General features: G+C 55.7%; 1 protein-coding gene across 1 annotated transcript; it reads left to right on the top strand.

Moving 5' to 3' along the window:
• Positions 1-2,214: 2,214 nt before the first annotated feature.
• MISP (mitotic spindle positioning) lies at positions 2,215-8,401 on the top strand. Its single transcript, XM_084886391.1, has 5 exons — positions 2,215-2,318; positions 3,355-5,191; positions 5,963-6,093; positions 7,075-7,113; positions 7,651-8,401. Exons 2-5 carry the CDS (start codon positions 3,409-3,411, stop codon positions 7,738-7,740), a joined length of 2,043 nt encoding a protein of 680 aa, XP_084742517.1. The 5' UTR covers positions 2,215-2,318; positions 3,355-3,408; the 3' UTR covers positions 7,741-8,401.
• The last annotated feature ends 13,088 nt before the right edge of the window (positions 8,402-21,489 follow it).

Below are 21,489 nucleotides of genomic sequence, written 5' to 3' on the forward strand. Positions count from 1 at the left end.
GCCTCCCTTGGGTGGGGCCCTTCCCCGGCAACCTGAGGGAAGGGCGGCGCCGCCAGAGCGGAGCCGGGGCTTGGAGGCTGCAGCTGGAGCTGGCGGGTGAGACTGGGGGCGTGAGGGGCAGGATGCACTCAGAGCCACGGCCGCGGGGTGGGGTCTGCGTGGGGTGGGCTCTGTGTTTGGCGTGGGGACTCCTGTGTCGGTTGGCATCCTCCACTCACCTGTGAGGCCCTTGGGAAGGAGGGAGAGAGGGACTCCGTTCTCACCCCATTCCCCTCTGGACCGGCTGGGGTCTCAGGGGCTGGTGGGGTTCTCCCATTGTTCTTCAGCCCCATTGCTCTGATGCCATTGAGGTCTGTGTCCTTCCTGCCCTCCCCACCCTGCCCCCCTGCCCCTGCCCCCTGCCCTTGCTAAGCTCTCAGTCTCCACCCTGGGCTTCTGGCCTCAAATCTAAGAACCTTGAGCCCTGACACCCTCCCCCCTAAGAGAGGGGCCTGCTGGCGCCATGGCCAGAGTCCACAGGGGCCCCGTCCCCCTCCGCCTGTGGGTTCCGAGAATCCTGGAGGCTGATGGAGAGGCATGTAGCACCAGCCACAGCCTTGCTTGGGGGGCAGCACTTAACAACTGCCCGGGGCCGGGGCTTGGTGGGGGCACTCGGGAGGAGGGGTGTGGTGGGGTCGGGCAGTGTGTTTGTGTGAGCGTAGAGCTCTGTCCAGCAGGAGACACAGAGACTCGGTTGTGTATCCAAGGGACAGAGGCTCTGCCCCGCCCGGGCCTGGGAGGCTGCATCGCTGAGTGATGAGGGAGGAATGCCTGGGGCCCCTTCCCGCTGTGTGACCCTCCCTGTCTGAACCTCCGCCTCTCCCTCTCCAGCCGGCCTTTGCCCTGGTGGCGGGAGGCCAGCTGGTTTCGGTGATGAGCAAGCAAATGAGTGGCCCCAGGGGCCATAAACCCCCGTTTTGGTTTTGTATTGACATGGGTGTGGAGGTGGGGCTGGGATGGAGCAATCCAGGAGGGCTTCCTGGAGAAGAGCGGCCAACTGGGGGTGAGGGCTTGAACTTCAGGACCTGTTTCCCTGTCACTCCCGTGGGTCCTGAGGTGAGCCACTTCTCCTCGCTGGGCCTCGGCTCCCTGTGCTGTAAACTGGGGATGGTCCCCTCATCACAGGATCTCGTGAGGAGCAAAGAAGATGAGGGGTGAGCCGAGACTTGCTCAAGATCCTAGGTGAAAGGGACCCTGGGGCCCTGAACCCAAGACCCAGACGGAGTCCCACCCCTCGTTATCCTCAGTGAATTGCCTGGGAGAAACGGCGAAGGAGGAAGCAGTGTCCTGCCCTCCCCCGCCCTGAAGGAGACACCCAGCACGCTCAGGGGCAGGCAGATCTCTTTTCCGGAACCAATGTGCCCGGTGGGTTATAAATCCTGGTGAATGAGCATCCAGCTATTCACTCCGCAAACACCCTGAGTCACCCCTGCCACACCTGTCCTTCCCCGGGAGCCCCGGGGCGTGGGGACGGAGCTGGCCCAGAGGACAAGCTGTGGTCTCTAGGGGAGCCCCAGAGGGGCAGCCAGGTCTGCAGCTAAAATAACCCAGCCCTCACCTCCTGAGAACCTGGAGTGAGTAATGTTTGCAGAGACCACACCCTGTCCGCCAGCCATTATTAAATTCCTGCTGAATACCAGCCTCTGGCTGGGCTGCCGGAGAGCTCGCCGGGGGCGCCTGGGAGAGAGGGTCCTGGGCTGACAGGTGGGGGAAGACAGGCCTTAAGTAAACGTGTTCCCCTTTCAAAGACGTGTTTACCCCCAGTCACTTCCAGAGAGAAAACCTCTGCTCTGTCATTGGTACGGTGGCTCAGCCCAGAGTCTTGCGGTTTACTATCATAGCCACTATTTTAAATATTGTTTTTCTAATTATGGTCTCAGCAATTGATATATACAAAAGATTGGATGATAGATAACCTCGTTAGTTGTAACATTGTTCCCATGATCAGGTTTTATGTTGCTTGATAACACTTCCCCAGTTCAAGGACATGTTGTGTTTTTCCTTTTAGAACCGCATTTAGCCTTTATAAGCTAGTTGGTATAAAAAGGTAGCGGAAGGGGGGGTGGGGGAATGTGTGGGGAGGGGTTTGGGATGGGAATGGGGGGGGGGATGAGGACAAATATGTGATACATTCATCAATAAAGTAATTTTTAAAATAAATTTTAAAAAAGGTAGCGGATGTGCATAGCAGCTCTGGTGGAACCAGGGCCCAGGGCAGAGAACAAGAGCTGCGTGAGGAGTCGGGAACAACCTGCCTTCCTTTTCACAGCCGTGAAAAGGTGACGCCTAACATTAGGTGCTGGGCCAGGCTTAGATGATAGCTCCAACCATGGGGCAATCTGGGGGACTCCCTGGAGGAGGTGTCCTGTAGGCTGCAGCTAAGGCGGCCGTGGAGGTGCAGAAATGATGGACTTTCAGGCAAAGGGAGCTTCAGGGGGGTGAGGCAGTTCAGGTTTGAGGTGGAGGCACCTACAGAGTTGGGGAATTTGTGCTGAGGCCAGATGGAGGCCTCGAGCACCTGGGAAAAGCAGTGAGAACGGAACCGTGGAGATACCATGATATGAGAGATGAGATCAGGTGTGTGACCTTGTAGAAAGCTCCCGGACATTCAGACACTCAAGGGAGGAGGGAGGCGGCTCTGGGCCTCCCTGGGGCACTGGGTTGGGGCGTGGTCTGCCTAGCAGGATTAGGTCCAAGCATTCCTAGCCTATCCTGGCTTTTATGTGGCTGAGGAGGGGGGGGGGGGGGGTTGGGTTGGGTGAACTGAGTAAAAGAGGAGAGTAGTAGGATTCGGGCAGAGGGGATCCCCAAGACTCGATGGGCAGTGTCTGGGAGATGGTGAGCAGGGGTGCCTGCAAATGGCAGATATACGTGAGGCCAGTGGTTGGATCAGTACGGGGGTGAGATTCAGGTATGGCTGGATCCAGGCGTTCAAACAACATTTTTAGGATGCTGTGTTGGGGTTGAGGTTGCTCTTGAGCAGGGTGTGTCCACAAGGGGGTGGCATGTATGGCCCCCAGAATTTGTCCGTTTCATTCCACCAACCCAACAAGCCTAACAGGAAGAGGGTCCAGTTTCCACAGTCAAGTGTCAGGATTTCACGTCATCGTTGTTGACCAGGTTGAGTCATATGTCCAGCCCGGAACCACATAGGCCAGGGGAGGGGGTGCTCTGATTGGCCAGGCGGGGTCAGTTATCTACCTCTGGACCAATCACAGAGGCCACTGGGGCAGGACTTTGCCCTTGAAAGAACTGGACATTGTGCCCCTCCCCAAGCGCTCTTACCGGGCAGCTGTGCTTCCTTCTCATCCTCAGGGAGCTGAGAGCGCCTCCACCCCAGACCCTGTGGTGACTGAGACCCCCGAGAACATGGACCGAGTGACCAGATACCCCATCTTCAGCATCCCCGCCTCGCCAGGCATGGCGGGCCCGGCTCTCAATGGGGACGCCTGCTACACGTACCAGCTGGTGCATGTGGAAGCCTCGGACAGCGACTGGGGCCCGGACCAGACTGCAGGGTGGGGCGGTGACCGCAAGGCCCAGCCGGACGTGCTGCGGGCAGGGGCGCCCCGCAGCCTGCGCACCTGCCTCTGCCAGCCGTCCCTGCGGCCCGAGGACGAGGAGGAGGAGGAGGAGGACGAGGAGGTGAAGGCCTACCGCCTGCACAGCGGGGACACCCAGCCCAGGCGGCCGCCCGACCTGGAGCGAGAGCGCCGGGCGGTCATCCAGGGCCAGGCGGTGAGGAGGAGCAGCACGGTGGCCACGCTGCACGGCGCCCCTGACCCGGGACGGCCTCCGCTCAGCCCCCTGGAGGACAGCGTGGTGGACAGGGAGCAGATTAACTTCCTGGCGGCGAGGCAGCAGTTCCTGAGCCTGGAGCAGGCCAACGCCGGGGCCCCGCAGACCCCGCAGACCCCGCCGGCCCGGGCCCCGCAGACCCCGCAGACCCCGCAGACCCCGCCGGCCTGGACCCCGCAGACCCCGCCGGCCCGGGCCCCGCCAGCCTGGGCCCCGCTGACCCCGCAGGCCCGGGCGGCTCCGGAGCGCGCCCCCCCCAGGCTCAGCCAGGCCCCGAACCCACCGCTCCTCCTAGCCAATGGCTATGGCTATGCTGCCTCGGCCGAGCCCCGGGTGAAGGAGGTGGGCGCGGGAGAGAAGAGGCTCCGCGGTTTGCCCCTGGGGCCCGGTGTCCAGGCCAGGGGAGACCCCGGCGCCTGGCCCCCCGCGCGGTCCCGGGAGGCCCCCCCGGAGACGCCCATCGAGCGGGAGATCCGGCTGGCCCAGGAGCGCGAGGCGGCGCTGCGGGAGGAGCGGGGGCTGCGGCGGGCCGGGGCCCCCCAGGAGCTGGTGCAGATCCCCGCGCGGCCCCTGCTGGCCACGCTGAGCCCGGCGGCCCCGCGGCGGGACCGGGGGCGCCCCTCGCTCTACGTGCAGCGCGACCTGGCGCAGGAGACGCAGCGGGAGGAGGACCACCGGCGGCGGGAGGGCCTGCAGGGGGGCTGGGCGCCCAAGCCCGAGGGCAAACCCGGGGGTCCCCAGCCCGGACTCAGGAGAGCGCTGAGCTCAGACTCCATCCTCGGCCAGGCCCCAGACCCCCCCAGGGCGGCCGACGCCCCCACCCCAGAGCTGAGGAAGGTGAGCCGCATCCCCCCGGAAGCCTACCAGCCGTACCTGGGCCTGGGGGCCCCCCAGCAGCAGCAGGTCCCGGCCTCCCCCGCACCCGGCAGGCCCGGCGGGCTCCCCGCGGGCGAGGCCAAGGCCGCGGGGCCGCAGAGGCCGCCCTCGGAACCCTCCAGAAAGCCCCCGGGCACCAAGCAGGAGGCCTGGAGGCCCCCCGGGGGGCCCCCGCCCGCCCACAGGGGCATCGTGCGGTGGGAGTACTTCCGCCTGCGCCCCCTGCGGTTCGGGGTCCCGGAGGCGCCCCAGAAGGCTGAGGCCCCCCGCACCTGGGGCTGGGAGGTGGCCGGGGCCCCGGCTCTGAGGCTGCAGAGGTCCCAGTCCTCCGAGCTGCTGGAGCGGGAGGTGGAGAGCGTGCTGAGGCGGGAGCAGGAGGTGGCGGAGGAGCGGCGCCAAGCTCTCTTCCCCGAGGTCTTCTCCCCGCAGCCCAACGGCGACGGCGACCCGGACTCCAGGAGCTCCTCCCGGGCGTCGGGTGAGGAGGGGTCCCGGCGGGAACCGCTGCTTCGATCTGGTCTCGGGGACTGGAGCAGAGAAGGGTGGAGAGGTGGAGTCTGGGCTATCCAGAGGGACATCTGGGGGCTCTGTCCACTCCCCCAGCTGGCTGGTCTCTGCCTGTGTAAACGTCGGTTTTGGAGAGAGATGTCAGCTTTGCCCCGTGGCGTTCGCTTTGTGGGTTTGAAGGCTTTGCTATTAGGCGCATAAAAGGGTTACAGGTGCTGCATCCTCTTGGTCAATTATTCCCCTTTGTCAGACGAAAGATCTCCTGCGTCGCTTTTAAAAAGATATATATACTTTATTGATTTTTTACAGAGAGGAAGAGAGAGGGATAGAGAGTTAGAAACATTGATGAGAAACAGCGATCAGCTGCCTCCTGCACACCCCCTACTGGGGATGTGCCCGCAACCAAGGTACATGCCCTTGACCGAAATCAAACCCGGGACCCTTCAGTCCACAGGCTGACACTCTATCCACTGAGCCAAACCAATTAGGGTTCCTGTGACACTTTTCATGTTTTCACCTGGCATGGTTGCCCATCCGTCTGTCCAGTTCTTTCTGGCTGGCTGGTTTGGTCATTCTATCCATTTTCCTGACAAGCTCTCTGCCCTGCACATCTGTTGACTCACCTGTCTCCTTAAGTGGTCAGATGTTCTGTGTCTCCCAGGCCTTGGTCTGATAGATGTTCTGCCCTCACGGGGCTATGGCACCCTCCCTGATGCTCCATCCTCCTCCCTGCCCCCCGCAGGCACCACCGGGAGTTACTCAGTGTCCGAGTCACACTTCTTCACCCCCATCCGCCTGCACTCGGGCCTGGTGTGGACGGCAGAGGCCCCCGAGGAGGCTGCTCCTGGGCAGGGAAAGAAGAAGGAACAGTGGGTGAGTCTAGGACCCTGGCCATGCCCGTGGAGGCCTGGCTGAGCTCTGGCACCTCCTACAGGACGGTGGAGGGAGACTTGTCAAAGGTCGCGTGGACTGAGAGTTCCCGAGCCGGGACCTGAGCCCAGGCCTGAATGCACACCTCACCTTTGTAAGGATGAGGCCAGCTCCTCCCGGAGTGGGGCTCTGGGGGCGCCATGGAGAGTAACACCAGCTCCAGCCTCACCCACCTGGAACTCATAGCCCGGCCTCGTGGGTTCGGGCACAGAGAACTGGGTTCCACTCTCCGCTCTGCCACTTGCCTCCTGTGTGACGTTGGACAAGTCCCTGCCCCTCTCTGATCCTCAAGCTCCTCCTTTTTTTCTTTTTCTTTTTTTTAAAATATATTTTATTGATTTTTTTACAGAGAGGAAGAGAGAGAGATAGAGAGTTAGAGACATCGATGAGAGAGAATCATCGATCAGCTGCCTCTTACACATCCCTGACTGGGGATGTGCCTGCAACCAAGATATATGCCCTTGACCGGAATCGAACCTGGGACCTTTCAGTCTGCAGGCTGACCCTCTATCCACTGAGCCAAACTGGTTTAGGCAAGCTCCTCCTTTGTGAAATCGCCACGAAAGGAGCCATCTCCGAGCCTTAGAACAGGGCCTGGCCATGGGAAAAGTTCCATACACAGTGACTGTCTTTATTAAGCTGAAGTTTACAGAAAGATAAAAAAAAAAAAAAAAACAACTGCAAATGCCAGCCCGAGGCTGCACGGGGCGGGGGGGGGGGGCAGGGGCAGGGGGTTAGCATGAGGGAACAGCGTGGTGGATGGCTGAATCTGTGGTCATCAAGGGCCCCTCAGAGGTCCGTGTGGGCATGGAACACCTTCCCTCCTGCCTCACGGGCTGACCGAGTGGACTTTGCATGAGTTCCAGGCGGGCTGTGGGGGGCAGGGCCGGAGGCCCAGGGCTCACGCATGTTTCCTTCCTGCAGTATGCCGGCATCAACCCCTTGGACCACGTCAACTCGGAGGTGAGTGCACTCCGGGGGCAGGGGCGGTCTTTTCCTCCCCGTCGGTGCCCCGCCCCACGGCACCGGGGCCACCAGAGGCTTTTCTTTGGGATGTGGAAACGTCACTGGGCAGCTCCTGGGTTGGCAGTGTCTTCCCGCAGTGGATTTTGCTCTGATCTGCTTGTGATGCCTGCATGGGCACAGATTGTTGCAAAAAGGGTGCATTTGCAGCTTCTTTGCCAAATGATGAAGGTTTTGGACCAGATTGGGTCCAAGACAAGGGTGCTTTCTTTGAGGGAGGGGTTCATCTGAGCGTGTGGACAAGGCCAGCTACCTCGGTGGGTTTGTGGAATATATTTGGGGCCATCTTTGAGCTGAGCCTACAAAGCCAGACCCGGATATTTCCCCTGCTATGGAGCTTGGCATAAGTAGGAGTAGAAGGTCTGAAACAGAGGAGGGGGTGGCCCTGCTTTGCCCCTGTGCTAAGCCCATCCTATGAGCTGGCAGTGGGAGAAGGGGGTTAGGACGCTGATGGGGACCCTGTACCTCCTCTTGCAGCTCCTGGAAGCCACGCGGGTCACCCGCCACAAGAACGCCATGGCTGAACGCTGGGAAGCCGGCGTCTATGCCAGCGAGGATGAGGACTGAGCCTGAAGAGGGGGCACCTGGACCCTGTGGGAACTGCCAAGACCATCCCTGCGACCCCCACCTTAGGAAACAGGTCCCCACTTAACCCCACAGTCCGAGGACCACTAATGACACGCCCACAATCCCGAGGGCGGGTGTGCCCCCGGACTCGAGGGCTTTCTGTTCTGATTTTATTTTCCTAGAGAAATCGTTCTGCTTTTTCTGGTTCTGAAGCCGGGGGTAAAATGGGACCTCTGTCAATTCCTCCTGCTTCGAGGGCTTTTCGAGAAGAAAGGAGACCAGCTCCCCTCCCCCGCTCGTCATTGTTCCCACCCGTCTGAGGGCAGGGAGGTGGGTGGGGGGAGGCTTGTGTCCTGGCACCTCGAGGAGCCGCGGGTCTGAGCGGCCCCCTCGGCCCCCTCGGCCCCGTCTACGTCCCAGTCTGAGTGGGGGCACGTGCCAATTTCACGTGCCCCCGCTCCACCCCTGGGAAACCGTCCAGGCTGAGGAAGGAAACCTGAGTGCCCAGCCTGAGGGCCTCCGCACGGCCCTCCGTCCCCGCCGCCGCGCACGGCAAAGCCCTGGGGACGGCACGTGGCCTGCGGAGGAAGGGCTTGATCTGTGGGCTCAAAGGGGTTCTTGTGTCCACGTCCACCGTGAAATAAACCCTCCTCCCTCTGGCTCATGCCTCTCGGTGACACTCCCTGCTCCCAGCCCGCGGGGTGTCGGGGTCTCCCGGCGCGCGGCACGCAGTCGGTGCTCCATCGGAGCTGGTGGGTGACCTCTGCAGTAAGGCCAGGCCCAGACGGTCCATCCCACTGAGCCGGGCACTGCCCTGCAGCCCGTCAGCGCTGACTCAGGACAAGAGTGTGTGGTTCCACTCACGGGCGGTGCCTAGCGGAGTCAGATTCACGGAGCCGGAGAGCCGATGGTGGGCGATGGGCTGGGGAGGAGGGGGGGAGTGTGTAATGGGGTCAAAGTGTCAGTTTGGGAAGATGAGAAAGTTCTGGAGATGGGTGGTGGGCTTGGCTGCAGGACAGTGTAATGCCACGGAGCCAAACACTTAAAAATGGCTAAGACAGTAAGTTTTGTTATTTGTATCTTAACACTATAAAAGGTAGGGGTGGGGTGGGGGATTAGTGGCTCTCTTGAAGACATAAGAAGGCCGTTGGGGACCATCAGGGAGACTTAAAAAATTTAGAAGTGGCCCTGGCCGGTGGCTTAGTGGTTAGGGTGTCGGCCTGCACACCAAAGGATCACAGGGCAGGTAAGTTGGTTGCAGGATTGATCCCTGGCCGGGTAGGGGCTCATGCAGGAAGCAACCAGTAGATGTGTTTTTCTGGCATCAATGTGTGTATCTCTCTCTCCCCCCACTTCCCTCCCACTCTCTCTAAAAGCCACGGAAGAATGTCCTCAGGTGAGGATTAACAAAACACACACACACTTGAAGTGCCCTAAACATGCAGTGCCCTCTGAAATTCTTGACTTGTCCTGACTGGCATGTCCTGAGGAGGCCAGAAGTTCAACCACTGGAACAGTCTTGTTTTTCAAATGCATGTTTCATTTTGATTCTTTTAATGAGGCAGCTCCCTTAGAAAGCAGCGGGAGAATTCTATCCACCACGGCCCGGCTGGCTGCCCAGGAGGTATTTGGTAAAAGGTTTAAATAAACTCTTAGTGGAATTCCCAGCGGAGGACGGGTCTGTCTGGAGAGAGGAGGGACTCTCAGGGTGAAACGAAACCGGGCGGCCCAGCGGACGGCACTTCTCAGATCTGGTATCTGGGCTCGGCCGCCCCTCACTTTCCTGTGAGCTGTAGAGCTTTCCCCTGGTCTCCCCAGCTCCTGTATTGTGATCTGTGAAGGGAGGAATGCCCCCCCCCCCCCCAGGCCATTAGAAAGGCTGAAATACAAACCGAGCTCCTGACTGAAATGCCAGAACCCTGCCTCCCTCCCTCCCTCCCTCCCTCCCTCCCAGGCCTGCTTCTCAGCACTTTTCGCAGCACCCCGCCCCCCTCTCCTCTGAGCATCCTTGTTTAATGACCTCTGCAGGGTCCTGGGTATACAGGGCCCCATGCCTCCAGGGAACCCCTCTTATGCAGGTGGACTGCCATCTGATGAGGGGACAGGGTTATGAGATAAAACCGGGACCCCCAGTTAAATGTAAACTTTAGGCCAATAACAAGTGACTTTTTTTTTTTTTTTAATAATAGCAGATTAGTCGAGACCGGTTTGGCTCAATGGATAGAGCGTCGGCTTGGGGACTGAAGGGTCCCGGGTTCGATTTCGGTCAAGGGCATGTACCTTGGTTGCGGGCATATCCCCAGTAGGGGGTGTGCAAGAGGCGGCTGATCGATGACTCTCTCTCATCGATGTTTCTAACTATCTCTCTCCCTTCTTCTCTGTACAAAATCAATAAAATATCTTTTTTTAAAAATAATAGCAGATTAAAAAAAATTTTTTTATTGATTTCAGAGAGGAAAGAGAGAGGGAGATAGAAATATCAATGATGAGAGAGAATCATTGGTTGGCTGCCTCCTGCACGCCCCACACTGGAGATTGAGCCAGCAACCTGGACAGGTACCCTGATGGTGAATTGAACCATGACCTCCTGGTTCATATTCAGCCACTAAGCTATGCTGGCTGGGCAACAAATGACTTTACACACACACACACACACACACACACACACACACACTGTAGAGGCTGGGTGCACGAATTTGTGCACAGGTGGGGCCCCTCAGCCTTGCCAACAATCGGGTCTGATGGGGGGCAGGTGGCCAGCAGAGGGAGGGACCACAGGAGGCTGGCCCCAGCAGTAAACTAATCAACGACCGATTCCACAAGGAATCAGGCTCCCTCCTCCCCCCTGTCTGGGTCGGGGTGTGGGTGAACCAGATTTAGAGCTGTCAGGGTCCCAGCAGCAAGGACTGGGTCAGTGTGTATGATAGCTATCGGCTGGCCGTCAAGTCATTCTGGTCATTTGGTCATAAAGGTCGCGTAGGCTTTTAATATAGATAGATAGATAGATAGATAGATAGACAGACAGATAGATATTTTATTGACTTAAGAGAGGAAGGGAGAAGAAGAGAGCGATAGGAACATCAGTGCTGAAAGTGAATCATTGATCAGCTGCCTCCTGCATGCCCCCCATTGGGGATCGAGCCCACAGTCCAGGCATGTCCCCTTGACAGGAATCGAACCCGGGACCCTTCAGTGTGAAAGCTGATGCTTTATCACCTGAGCCAAATCAGCGAGGGCACAAATGACGTTTTTAGTCTAAGCATGTCCCATGCAATATCGGGGACATCTGAATGCTGAGAAAAACCACTCACTGCTCATCTGAAGTTCAATGTACCTGGCCACCTGTATGTTTAGTTACTAAATCTGGCTGCCCTTGGCGGGGCAACTGCCAGGCTGGCCGGCTCCTCCCCTGAGGGATCTGTGGGCACCCAGGAGCAGCAGGCAGGCAGGTCCCGAAACATAAGCACTTCAGATGCAGGTGTCACGCGCTGCTGTCCCTCCAGCCGCATGCGGCACATGCCCAGGCTTGAGTCAGGACGAGAGGTTACGTAGGAGCATGGGAGGCCGGGCCACCAGGACTGTTCCTGGACTAATCTGTCAGACCGTGGGGGCTGGAGAGACCCTTACCCTCCCCGTGCCTCAGTTTCCTCATTTGTACGATAGCATATCAATGGTATGGTATCACCTTCACAGGACAGTGGTGAGGACTAACTGATTAACAGAGTACTACCACCTGGTACACATACAATAAATTCCAAATGAGTATTGGCTCTGATTAACCATGGTGTGATCATTTGATTTATATCTATTGTCCCACCAGGCTGGCCACCTGATTGGTGGGGGGAGGAAGTGTCTGTTTTGTCCCTGTCATGTACCCAGTGCCCAGACCAGCGCCTAGCAAACCATAGGTGCTCAATAAATATCAGCCTCTCATCAATTACTAAGTGTCTGGTGCTGTTCAAATCACTGTGACCCAGCCATGACTTAGGGCCGTGGTCGGAAAACTGCAGCTCGCGAGCCACATGCGGCTCTTTGGCCCCTTGAGTGTGGCTCTTCCACAAAATACATGGCCTGGGCGAGTCTATGTTGAAGAAGTGGCATTAGAAGACGTTTAAGTTTAGAAAAATGTGGCTCTCAAAAGAAATTTCCATCGTTGTGCTGTTGATATTTGGCTCTGTTGACTAATGAGTTTGCTGACCACTGCCCTATGGGCATGGTGTCCCTGCCACAGAGCTCAACGACACTTACATGGTGACATAAAACAAGGCGATGAAAACCGTCAGCAGGAACAGGACACAGGGCGTGACGAGGTGGCTTCCTGAACCAGGGGTCAGGGGAGGCCTCTCGAAAGACGTGACCTTGAAGCAGCAGCCAGAATTGGGTGAAAGGATGAGCCAGAGGAACATAACCAGGAGGCGAGCACAGCAGATGCAAAGGCCATGGTGCTGGACCATGCCCGGGGCGTTCGGGGAACAGAGGAGACCTGTGTGGCTGGAGTGGAATGAGGGAGGGGGATAGAGGGAGCAGGTGATGGGGAGGAGATGATGAATAGGGCAGGATTTGGGCTTTTACCCCTGGGATGTGGGAGCCATGAAGGCTGCCGGCAGAACAGAGTTGGTGCTCACAGCGCCCTCTGGTGACTTTGGGGAGGACAGACCGTGGAGGACAGGGCAGAGCTAGGCAGGGGGACGGACCTGGAGGACCCTGGTGGAGTCCCTATGCTTTGCCGGTGCAGGTGGATGAGAAATGTTTGTGGAGAGAAGGCAGGGAATAAATAGCCCCAAGGTTGACCCCTCCTGGTCAGAAGGCCTGTGGCTCCCAGTTTTCTTGCTGCCTCCCCAGGTGCTTGCCGCATGGCACCCTCCATGAGCAGCTCACTCAGGGCTGCTGGCTGCTCCCCAGGCCATTACAAAAGGCTTGCCGGGTTACGTCGGGACCACCCGCCATAATCTCCTTTTGGGTCAACTCAGCATCAACTGACTTGGGAACATTAATTAACATCTAAAAAAGCCCTCTCCACCTTTTACCAAATAAGGTTCTACACACACTCCAGGGGGTTACAAAGGGTGTGTACACGGGGTGTGTACACAGGGGCAAGGCTCCTGGGGCCACCTCTGAATTCTGGCCATTTTGGGAGGCCCTGAAGTGGGGCTGGGGCATGGGCTCTGGTAGGGTGAATTGGGTTCAAACCTCATCCCCAGCACTTAATCATTGGGCTGTCTTAAGTTAACCAGCTATGTTCCCCTTCTGAGCCTCAGTTTCCCTCTCAGTAAAGGGGAGATTACCCTTGAGCCCACAGAACGGATGGGCCCATGAAATGAGGTGAATGGTAGTTACTTGCCCTTGAGTCTCAAACTGGAGAATTCAGAACACAGACTTCTCTTCCTCGGCCATCAGCGTGCTCCTTTGTTTGTTTTAAAGATTTTGCCAACAGCCCTGACTGGTGTGGATCAGTGGTTGGAGCGTTGGCCTGTGCAACAAAGGGTCACAGGTTCAATTCCTGGTCAAAAGCAGGTACCTGGGTTGCAGGTTCAATCCCCGGCCTCAGTTGGGGTGCATGAGGGAGGCAACCAATCGATACGTCTCTCTCAGATCAATGTTTCTCTCTCTTCCCCTCCCTTCCTCCTTTCCACTTTCCTTCAAAATAAATGGGGAGAGGGGGTGGGCGGAATTCTCAAATGAGGATTAGCCAAAAAAGAAAAGAAGTTGCCAACAGTTAAAAAGCAGGTCATTTTTTTTAAAAAAATCTGGATTTCTCACTTCTCTCGAGAAGTCCCCACTCTCTGGCCAGGCTGGCCAGGGTCTTATGGAGCCGCACTGGGGCCAGAGTAGAGCAGACAGGCCCCAGGCCCCGGGGACACTCCTGACTCGCTCCAGGGGGCTCTGAGTGGATCCATTAGGGAGAACACCTGCCTCTTTTGCATCCCATACACATCCACAAGCGTGGATTTTACAAGAGTACGGAAGAAACTGTAATTGGATAGAAACCAGCGATGGCCTTGTGAGAGCAGTTTCTTTAAAACGATTGTAAGGTTCCAGCTGAGAGGTCTGCGACGCAGAAGCAAGACACGGAGTCCAGGCGACTAAAAGGGGGGAGGTTTTAATTTGTGCTCCCGGGGAAGCTCGCTGGTCCGAGGGTGGGCCGGGGAAGTTTGCTCCAAAAGGCGGCTTAGGTACTTCTTTTATACAGCTGTTTAGGGAGGGGAGGGTGGAGGGCTTGAGAGGCGTGGAATTCCTGCCTTGGGCCAGGGGTCTAGGAAGGCACCAGCTAGCCAGCTATCTTTGTCACCTTGCAGATGCTTACATCGGCTCTGGGCTTCCCCCCTGCCTCGACCTAACAACTATATCCTCCAATCCTAGCTGGCGTGGCTCAGTGGTTGCGCGCCGACCTATGAACCAAAAGGCCATGGTTTGGTTCCGTCAGGGCACATGCCTGGGTTGCCAGCTCAATCCCCAGTTTGGGGTAGATGATGCCCAGTGTGGGGTGTGCAGAAGGCAGCCGATCAATGATTCTCTTTCATCATTGATATTTCTCTCTCTCTCCTCTCTCTCTCTCTCTCTCTCCCTCTCTGAAATCAATAAAAATACACGGTAGGGTGGGGAGAGGGTTAAACCTGGTCCCTGAAGCAAATTCCAGGTGTCTTTCCAGTAGGACCTACCTGGAGTGAAAACTGGATCTGAATATGAGGTCATTTGCAGGGCCCCTGTACCCTGCTTAGCAAAGGCATTTGCTGTCTTGCCTTAAATAGGGTTCCCCCAAACTCATGTCCACTCGGAACTTCCGAATGTAATATCACTAGGAGACAAGGCCTTTGCAGACAGGAGGACAGACTGAGTAGGTGATATAGTGGTTTATGGCCCTCAGTGTGTTTATCTGTGACACGATGGGTTGTCAGTGACTGCAAACGCCAAACGTTGGATGTGAAGCTCATATGTCCCCATGCTGGGCTCCTTGGCTTGCTGGCTCAGGTGTCCATCATCACTGCCCATTCTCTGCCAGCCTCAGTGACCCCCAGGGGCATTACGTATGAGGGTTACCAGGCACCAGGCGCACGATCGGTGCTGAATAAATGTTGGTTCTGGTTACTATAGATCAAGTAAATAAACTAATCCTCACCGGACAACCAGGGGTTTAAAGCAATTTCCTGATTTGAGGCCGAGATGAGCAACTGCAGCTACCACCAGGGGACAGCAAAACACCAGCAATGTGGTATCTGCTCCCACCCGCCCAGAGACGCCGGCCCTCTGCATTTTGCAAGTTCCAGATCCTCTCTCTGGCCTAGGCTCCCCAGCGCCCCTGAACACCCAGCTGGAGAAAGCACAGCCCCGGCCCCACAAAACGCCCCTGGGCTGCTGGGAACAACAGAGAGGGGAGTGGAGGCGGACGGTCCATCAAGCCATACTACAGAGAAAAATGCACACCCTCTAATACATTTTAATGTTTTTGAACCTATTTTAATGGATTTCTTCCCCAGCACATTCAAATAGTTGAAATTTTTGAAAAATTAAAAAAGGATGTGTTGGCTGGGTGGCTCAGCTAGCTGGAGCGGTATCCCATACAACAGAAGATTGCAGGTTTGATTCTAAGTCAGGGTGCATACCTAGGTTACGGGTTCAATCCCCAGTTGGGGTGCATACAAGAGGCAATCGATTGATAATTCTCTCACATCAATGTTTCTCTCTCTCTCTCTCATATATCCATAAAAACATCCTCGAGTGAGAGATACAAAAAGTATGTGTATTAAAACTCATGGCAGCCAGGCAAAGCACAGTGAATAGAGCGTCAGCCTGCGGACTGAAGGGTCCCGGGTTCGATTCCGATCAAGGGCATGTACCTTGGTTGTGGGCACATCCCCAGTAGGGGGCGTGCAAGAGGCAGCTGATCGATGACTCTTTCATTGATGTTTCTAACTCTATCTCTCTCCCTTCCTCTCTGTAAAAAATCAATAAAATATATTTAAAAAAAACACAAAACAACTCATGGCAAACACACACACACACACACACACACCTCATGGCACTATTTTAGGTTTAAATGTATACTTTTGTATTTATCGTCCAAACAGAATGCATACATTTCTTCCAGTCCTGCTCCTGCAAACTAGGTTTCCTGTGTTGGTTTCCTGCCTGGGACCTGCTGAGTGAGGAGTGACAACTTGTGGGCATGGAGTGTCCTTTGTGAGATGATGAAAATGTTCTGGAATTAGACAGTAGTGAGGATTGCACAAGTCTGTGAATGTCCTAAAAACCACTGGATAGTCCACTTTAAAATAGTGGATGTGTATGGGTTGCAATTACATCTCAGTTAAAAGAAGACATCACATCGCTAGAACTTTCTGAAGGTGGTGCCTCCTTTGCATTCGCTGTCTGCTGCGATATCGGGGTTCCCACTGGCAGGTGTTGGCCAGCACTGGGCACTACTGATCTTCTTGGTTTCAGCTGTTCCCCTAGGGTCATGGTCCCTCTCTAGGTTTTAATCTGCACTTCCCTGTGGGCTGGCGCTGTCAAGTACATGCTCATGGCCTTGGGGGTCCCTCCCCAGGACCTGCCCTTTCAAGCCCTCGGCCCATTTTCTTAACTTGGGTTGGCTGATTTCAGGTCATTGATTTGTGAGAGTTCTTTACATGTGTTAGACCTGAGTTCTTTGTTGTATTAGGTTCTGCAAATACCTTCTCCCAGCCTGTGCTTTGCCTTTTGACTCCCCTAATGGTGCATTTGAATAAACCAAATTGTTTAAAATAAAATAGTAAATATTTTAATTAGAAATACATTCTACAGGCAAGGAGGCTCAGCAGATGAGTCACTGAGGAGATAGTTTGCCAACAGCAGCATCAGCTTTTCCATGTGAAGGGCAGAGAAAATGAGATTGGCTTCATTCACAAAGAGCCCAAAGTTCTCAGAAGGATCCTGACTTATCCTGGGTCACCTGAGGCAGCAGCCCCTGATCTGAGTAGAAGCCTGGGAGAGATGTTTCTGGAAGACGCACCGCCCTGCCCCCTCCTCCCTCCCCCACACTCCCTGCTGCCGCAGCCGCCCACATCAGTATATTTCTAGCAAATCTGCAGGTTTGGCATGAAACCCCCAGTTTCAAGTTACAAAACCTCATTTCCTGCCAAAGGGAATGGAAAAGGCTGGAGACGGAAGGCCACTATTTATGTCTTGTCCCTGCTGGCTGGCTGCCTCGTAGGTCAATCATTTGTGTAGCTCTGTGGTGTGGAATGAGGACATGGCCACCCAGGGGGCTCCCTGAGGATGTGGCCCATGCCTGTCCACTTCTAGGTCCCCCAGGGGGCCCTGGGTGCTGGGCGGTGCCAGAGCGGGCAGCTGGAAGCTGTGTGTTCACCCTGGGTCATCAGTGCCCAACCTTTCTGGGCATGGGTCTTGCAATTCTTTTCTTTCTTTCTTTTTTAAAATATCTATATATATAAAAGGCTAAGCGACTGTCCAACCGACCGACCATCTAACCAACTGTCTGACTAGCCAGGAGATATAACGTGCACTGACCACCAGGGAGCAAATGCCCAATGCAGGAGCGGCCAAGTGACAGCAATTCTGCAGAGCTCCCTCTCACACTCCAGGACCCCTTGGGGGATGTCGGAGAGCGGGTTTCAGCCCGATTCTCCATCCTCGCAGGCCAGGCCGAGGGACCCCGCCTGCCAAAGTGACCTCGCTCATTCTGCCCCTTTGAGCCCCGCGGGAGGTTGGCTCCAGTGAATGTCCAGCCAGTCTCGCCCAGTCCCTCCCCAAGGGCCACCTTCTTCTTCTTCTTCTTCTTCTTCTTCTTTTTTTATATTTTTATTGTCTTCAGAGAGGAAGAGAGAGGGAAAGAGAGATGGAAACATCAATGATGAGAGAAAATCACCAATCAGCTGCCTCCCACACACCCCCACACTGGGGTTCAAGGCCACAGCCTGAGCATGTGCCCTGATGGGGAATTCAACCGTGACCTCCTAGTTCATAGTAAGACGCTCAACCACTGAACCACGCCAGCCGGGCTGGGGTCTTGCAATTCCTCACAAAAGAATTGGAAACTGGCTGGTGGCTGAGGGGCAGGTCAGCCCGAACCTCAGCCGCTCTTGACTCCAGGTGGCTAGCAGGTGGCACAGGCAGCATCTGAAGCAGAGCTCCCTGCCCCGGAGCCGGGCAGGAAGTGGGGCCAGGACTCCCCCCTTGCCCAGCACACCAGCCCTGTTTACCAGGAACCCATGGAAAGTTCTCCTGGTTCCACGGAGCGGCTCTCATCAATAAGTCACTGGCAGGACGGATGATCCCTCCCCAGGGAGCAGCGGAGAGGCAGCGCCTCTCCATTTCCATGCCCTGGATGGGCCACGTGGGGACCTCAAAACTGCTGGCCAGGCCAGGCTCGGAAGTTCCAACAGGGAATTACGGTGTGACCAGCCATTCCCCTCCTCGGTGGAAATGAAGATGAGAACTGAAAACATGAACACACAACCTGCACACCCATGTTCAAAACTCGCAGTTCACAGCAGCACAGTTCACAGCAGCCAAAGGTGAACACAACCCACGGGTGCATCGATGGGTGAATGGACAAACACAAGGTGGTCCCTCCACACACGGGAACAGCACTCAGCCCTGAACAGGAGGGAAGCACTGAAACTGGTTACAGCGTGGGTGGACCTTGAACACAAGACGCTCAGTGAGAGAAGCAGACACAAAAGGCCACACACAGTGTGTGGTTCCATTTCTGTGAAATGTCCAGAGCAGGCACATCCACAGAGACAGGAAGTGGGTCAGAGGCTGGGGAGGGAGATGGGGGTGACTACTAATGGGAATATTTTTTTGGGGGTGGGGGTGATGAGGATGTTCTGGAATTAATAATATTGGTGGTTGGACAATTCTATGAATATGCTAGAAACCGTTGCATTCTATAATTTATTTCTTCTGCATAGTTGTGGCTTTTAAAAAATCCTCAGCTGAGATATGTTTTTAATTGGTTTTGGAGAGAGTGGAAGGGAGAAAGAGAGACAGAAACATCGATGTGATAGAGAAGCATTGATTGGTTGCCTCCCAGGCCCTACCAAAGATCGAACCTGCGACCCAGGCAAGTGCCCTGATCAGGAACCGAACCCACAACCTTTAGGTGTAGGAGACGATGCTCCAACCAGCTGCCCTGGCCAAGGGCTCTGCGTAGTTTAAAGTATATATTTCCCAGGTACGATTTGAACAATGCAGGTGGGTGTATTAAAAAAAAAGTCTGTTCCAGCCCGGCTGGCGTGGCTCATTGATTGACTGTCGACCTATGAACCAGGAGGTCACAGTTCAATTCTCAGTTAGGGCTCGTGCCCAGGTTGCGGGCTCAATCCCCAGTGAGGGGTGTGCAGGAGGCAGCCGAACAATGATTCTCTCTCATCATTGATGTTTCTATCTCTCTCTCACTCTCCCTTCCTCTCTGAAATCAATTAAAATATTATAAAAACCAAAACAAAGAGTCTGCTCTAACTCACCATTTCACTTCTTTAACCAGTTCACCTTTCTGGGAGCAAACCCTGTCCACACTCCTTTTCCCAGCTTTACTGAGGCTTGATGGACCTGTAACAATTGTGCGTGCTCATGGGCACCAAGATGCTGAGGGCATGAGGCTTCCGCGGCTGGCGAGCCCCTCAGCGGGGCCTGTGCACCCACCGTGGTGCCAGTGGTGCCAGTGGTGGCGGAGGACACAATCACCGAGTCTAGGGCTTCGTGTGGGGCCATGGAGCTTAGAGGGGGAGAGAAACTCACTGCATCGGGGGCTGGCTCCGGGGAGGGGCAAACAAGGGGATGTGTGTGGAAGCTCTGCACACCAGCTGCAGTGGTGAGGTGGGTCACGTCATCGTGGTGGAGAGGATCACAGAGGTTCACAGAAGAGACGGGAGGTGGAGGCCGGCCCCGGGCTGGACTCAGTCTTGATTCTGTCCTCCGTGAACCTTCCCACAGGAGAGCCGAGGAGCCGGTCTGCAGAAGGTGAGCGGGCGATGTGAGAGTTTTTACAGAAAGGGGATCTTATTAGTGCCAAGGGCCAGGCAGTGCTGTCTCTCTGCACACGAGTGGTCTGGTATTCGAAAAACTAGGTCAGGGTGTTTTGGTCCTGGTTTCCCGCTCCCTAGTAACATGGCAGAAGATGCTCTTCCATGGCGTGCCTTGTGGTGTCTCCTGGGCAGCAGCAGCTTCATCTGGATGCACCCTCCACCTGGGCACAAGGAGAGAGATGCAGGGGCTTCATTCCATCTCCCGCTGCGCACGTAGCTCTCAAATGGCAACAAGGGGAACGTGGTGTAACACACACCCTCACCAGCAAGCCCTGACTCAGCCAGGCAGCCTCAGGGGCCAGCACCCAGGCTCTGTGTGCATCCACATCGCGAAGGAGCCTGCTCACCATGGGAACGAAGTAAGACAAGCCAGCCACTGCAGGAAAGTCAGGAGTTCTTTCAAAAAGCCAAACCTGGAGCCCTGACAGGCATGGCTAAGTTGGCTGGAGCATCGTCCTGTACACCAAAGGGTCACAAGTTTGATTCCTGGTCAGGGCGCATACCCAGGTTGTGGATTTGATCAATGTTTCTATCTCTCCCTTCCTCTCTCTGAAAAGTCAATAAAAGCATCCTAGCTAATAAAGATGGAATATGCAAATTGACCATAATTCCACGACAAAGCTGGCTGCGCCCACAGCCAATAAGGAGGGAATATGCAAATCAACATGACAAGGCGAGAGATGGAAGGCGGCTCTGGCCGAGCGAAGGCGGAAAGAAGGCTATTCTTGCGTGAATCTTCGTACGTTGGGCCTCTAGTATTTTTTAAATATATATATTTTATTGATTTTTTACAGAGAGGAAGGGAGAGATAGAGAGTTAGAAACATCGATGAGTCATCGATCAGCTGCCTCCTGCACACCCCCTACTGGAGATGTGCCCGTAACCAAGGTACATACCCCTGACCGGAATTGAACCCGGGACCCTTCAGTCCGCAGGCCGATGCTCTCTCCACTGAGCCAAACAGGTTTTGGTGGGCCTCTAGTATTTTTTATAAAAAGGATTTGTGCTTAAAGTAGCTTTGCTCCCAGATTGCTCACACCCTATGACAGCCATGGTGTGCCTGCTGTGCTGTGCACAGTGATGAGCCTGGGTGACAGTAAAGGCCCAAGGATAGCACCTGTGAGGACTGGAGCAGACCCCAGTTCCCCAGTCTCATTGGAACAGCTGAAGCCCCCTGAGTGCCTGGGACCAGCTGAGGCCTGGCCCGTGCTCGCTGGTTCTGTCCTGCTTTCCTTCCTGGAGGAGTCACGGTCACACAAGAGGGAGGTTTTCTCTCTAAGGGCCGAAGGCTCTCCACAGAGCAGCACCTCAGCTCCACACAGGGCAACCCAGCCCCTCCTTTAGAGACGCCATGGAGGCTCGGGTGGTGAACAGCTCCTGAAATCACCCAGCGCCCCAACCACGTGCGAGCCCACAGGGCCCCAGGCACCGGGAACAGAAATACACACTCCGTAGGGTGGATCCAGCTGAGGACCTGGGAGAGTGATTTATTCTGTTTCAATTTATCGTTATGGTTTAAAGTCTTACAGATGTCCCTCATTTTCACCCCATTGATCCCCTCCACCCCAGGCCTTCACCTCACTATTGTCTGTGTCCAGGGTTATGCGTATGTGCAAATAAATTCTCTGGTTTATCTCTTCCCTCCTCCCCCACCCCTTTCCTCTGAGATTTGTCAGTCTGTTCCATGTTTCTATGTCTCTGGATCTATTTTGCTCATCAGTTT

This window comes from Pipistrellus hanaki (genome assembly GCF_964339955.1).
Source record: "Pipistrellus hanaki genome assembly, chromosome: 5".
Lineage (NCBI taxonomy): Eukaryota > Metazoa > Chordata > Mammalia > Chiroptera > Vespertilionidae > Pipistrellus > Pipistrellus hanaki.

Excerpts from the sequence above, each read along its gene's own strand:
- MISP (XM_084886391.1), top strand. The coding sequence starts at position 3,409 with ATGGACCGAGTGACCAGATACCCCATCTTCAGCATCCCCGCCTCGCCA. Across the intron at positions 6,094-7,074 it reads GAAAGAAGAAGGAACAGTGG|TATGCCGGCATCAACCCCTT; the intron begins GTGAGTCTAGGA and ends TCCTTCCTGCAG. Across the intron at positions 7,114-7,650 it reads TGGACCACGTCAACTCGGAG|CTCCTGGAAGCCACGCGGGT; the intron begins GTGAGTGCACTC and ends CTCCTCTTGCAG.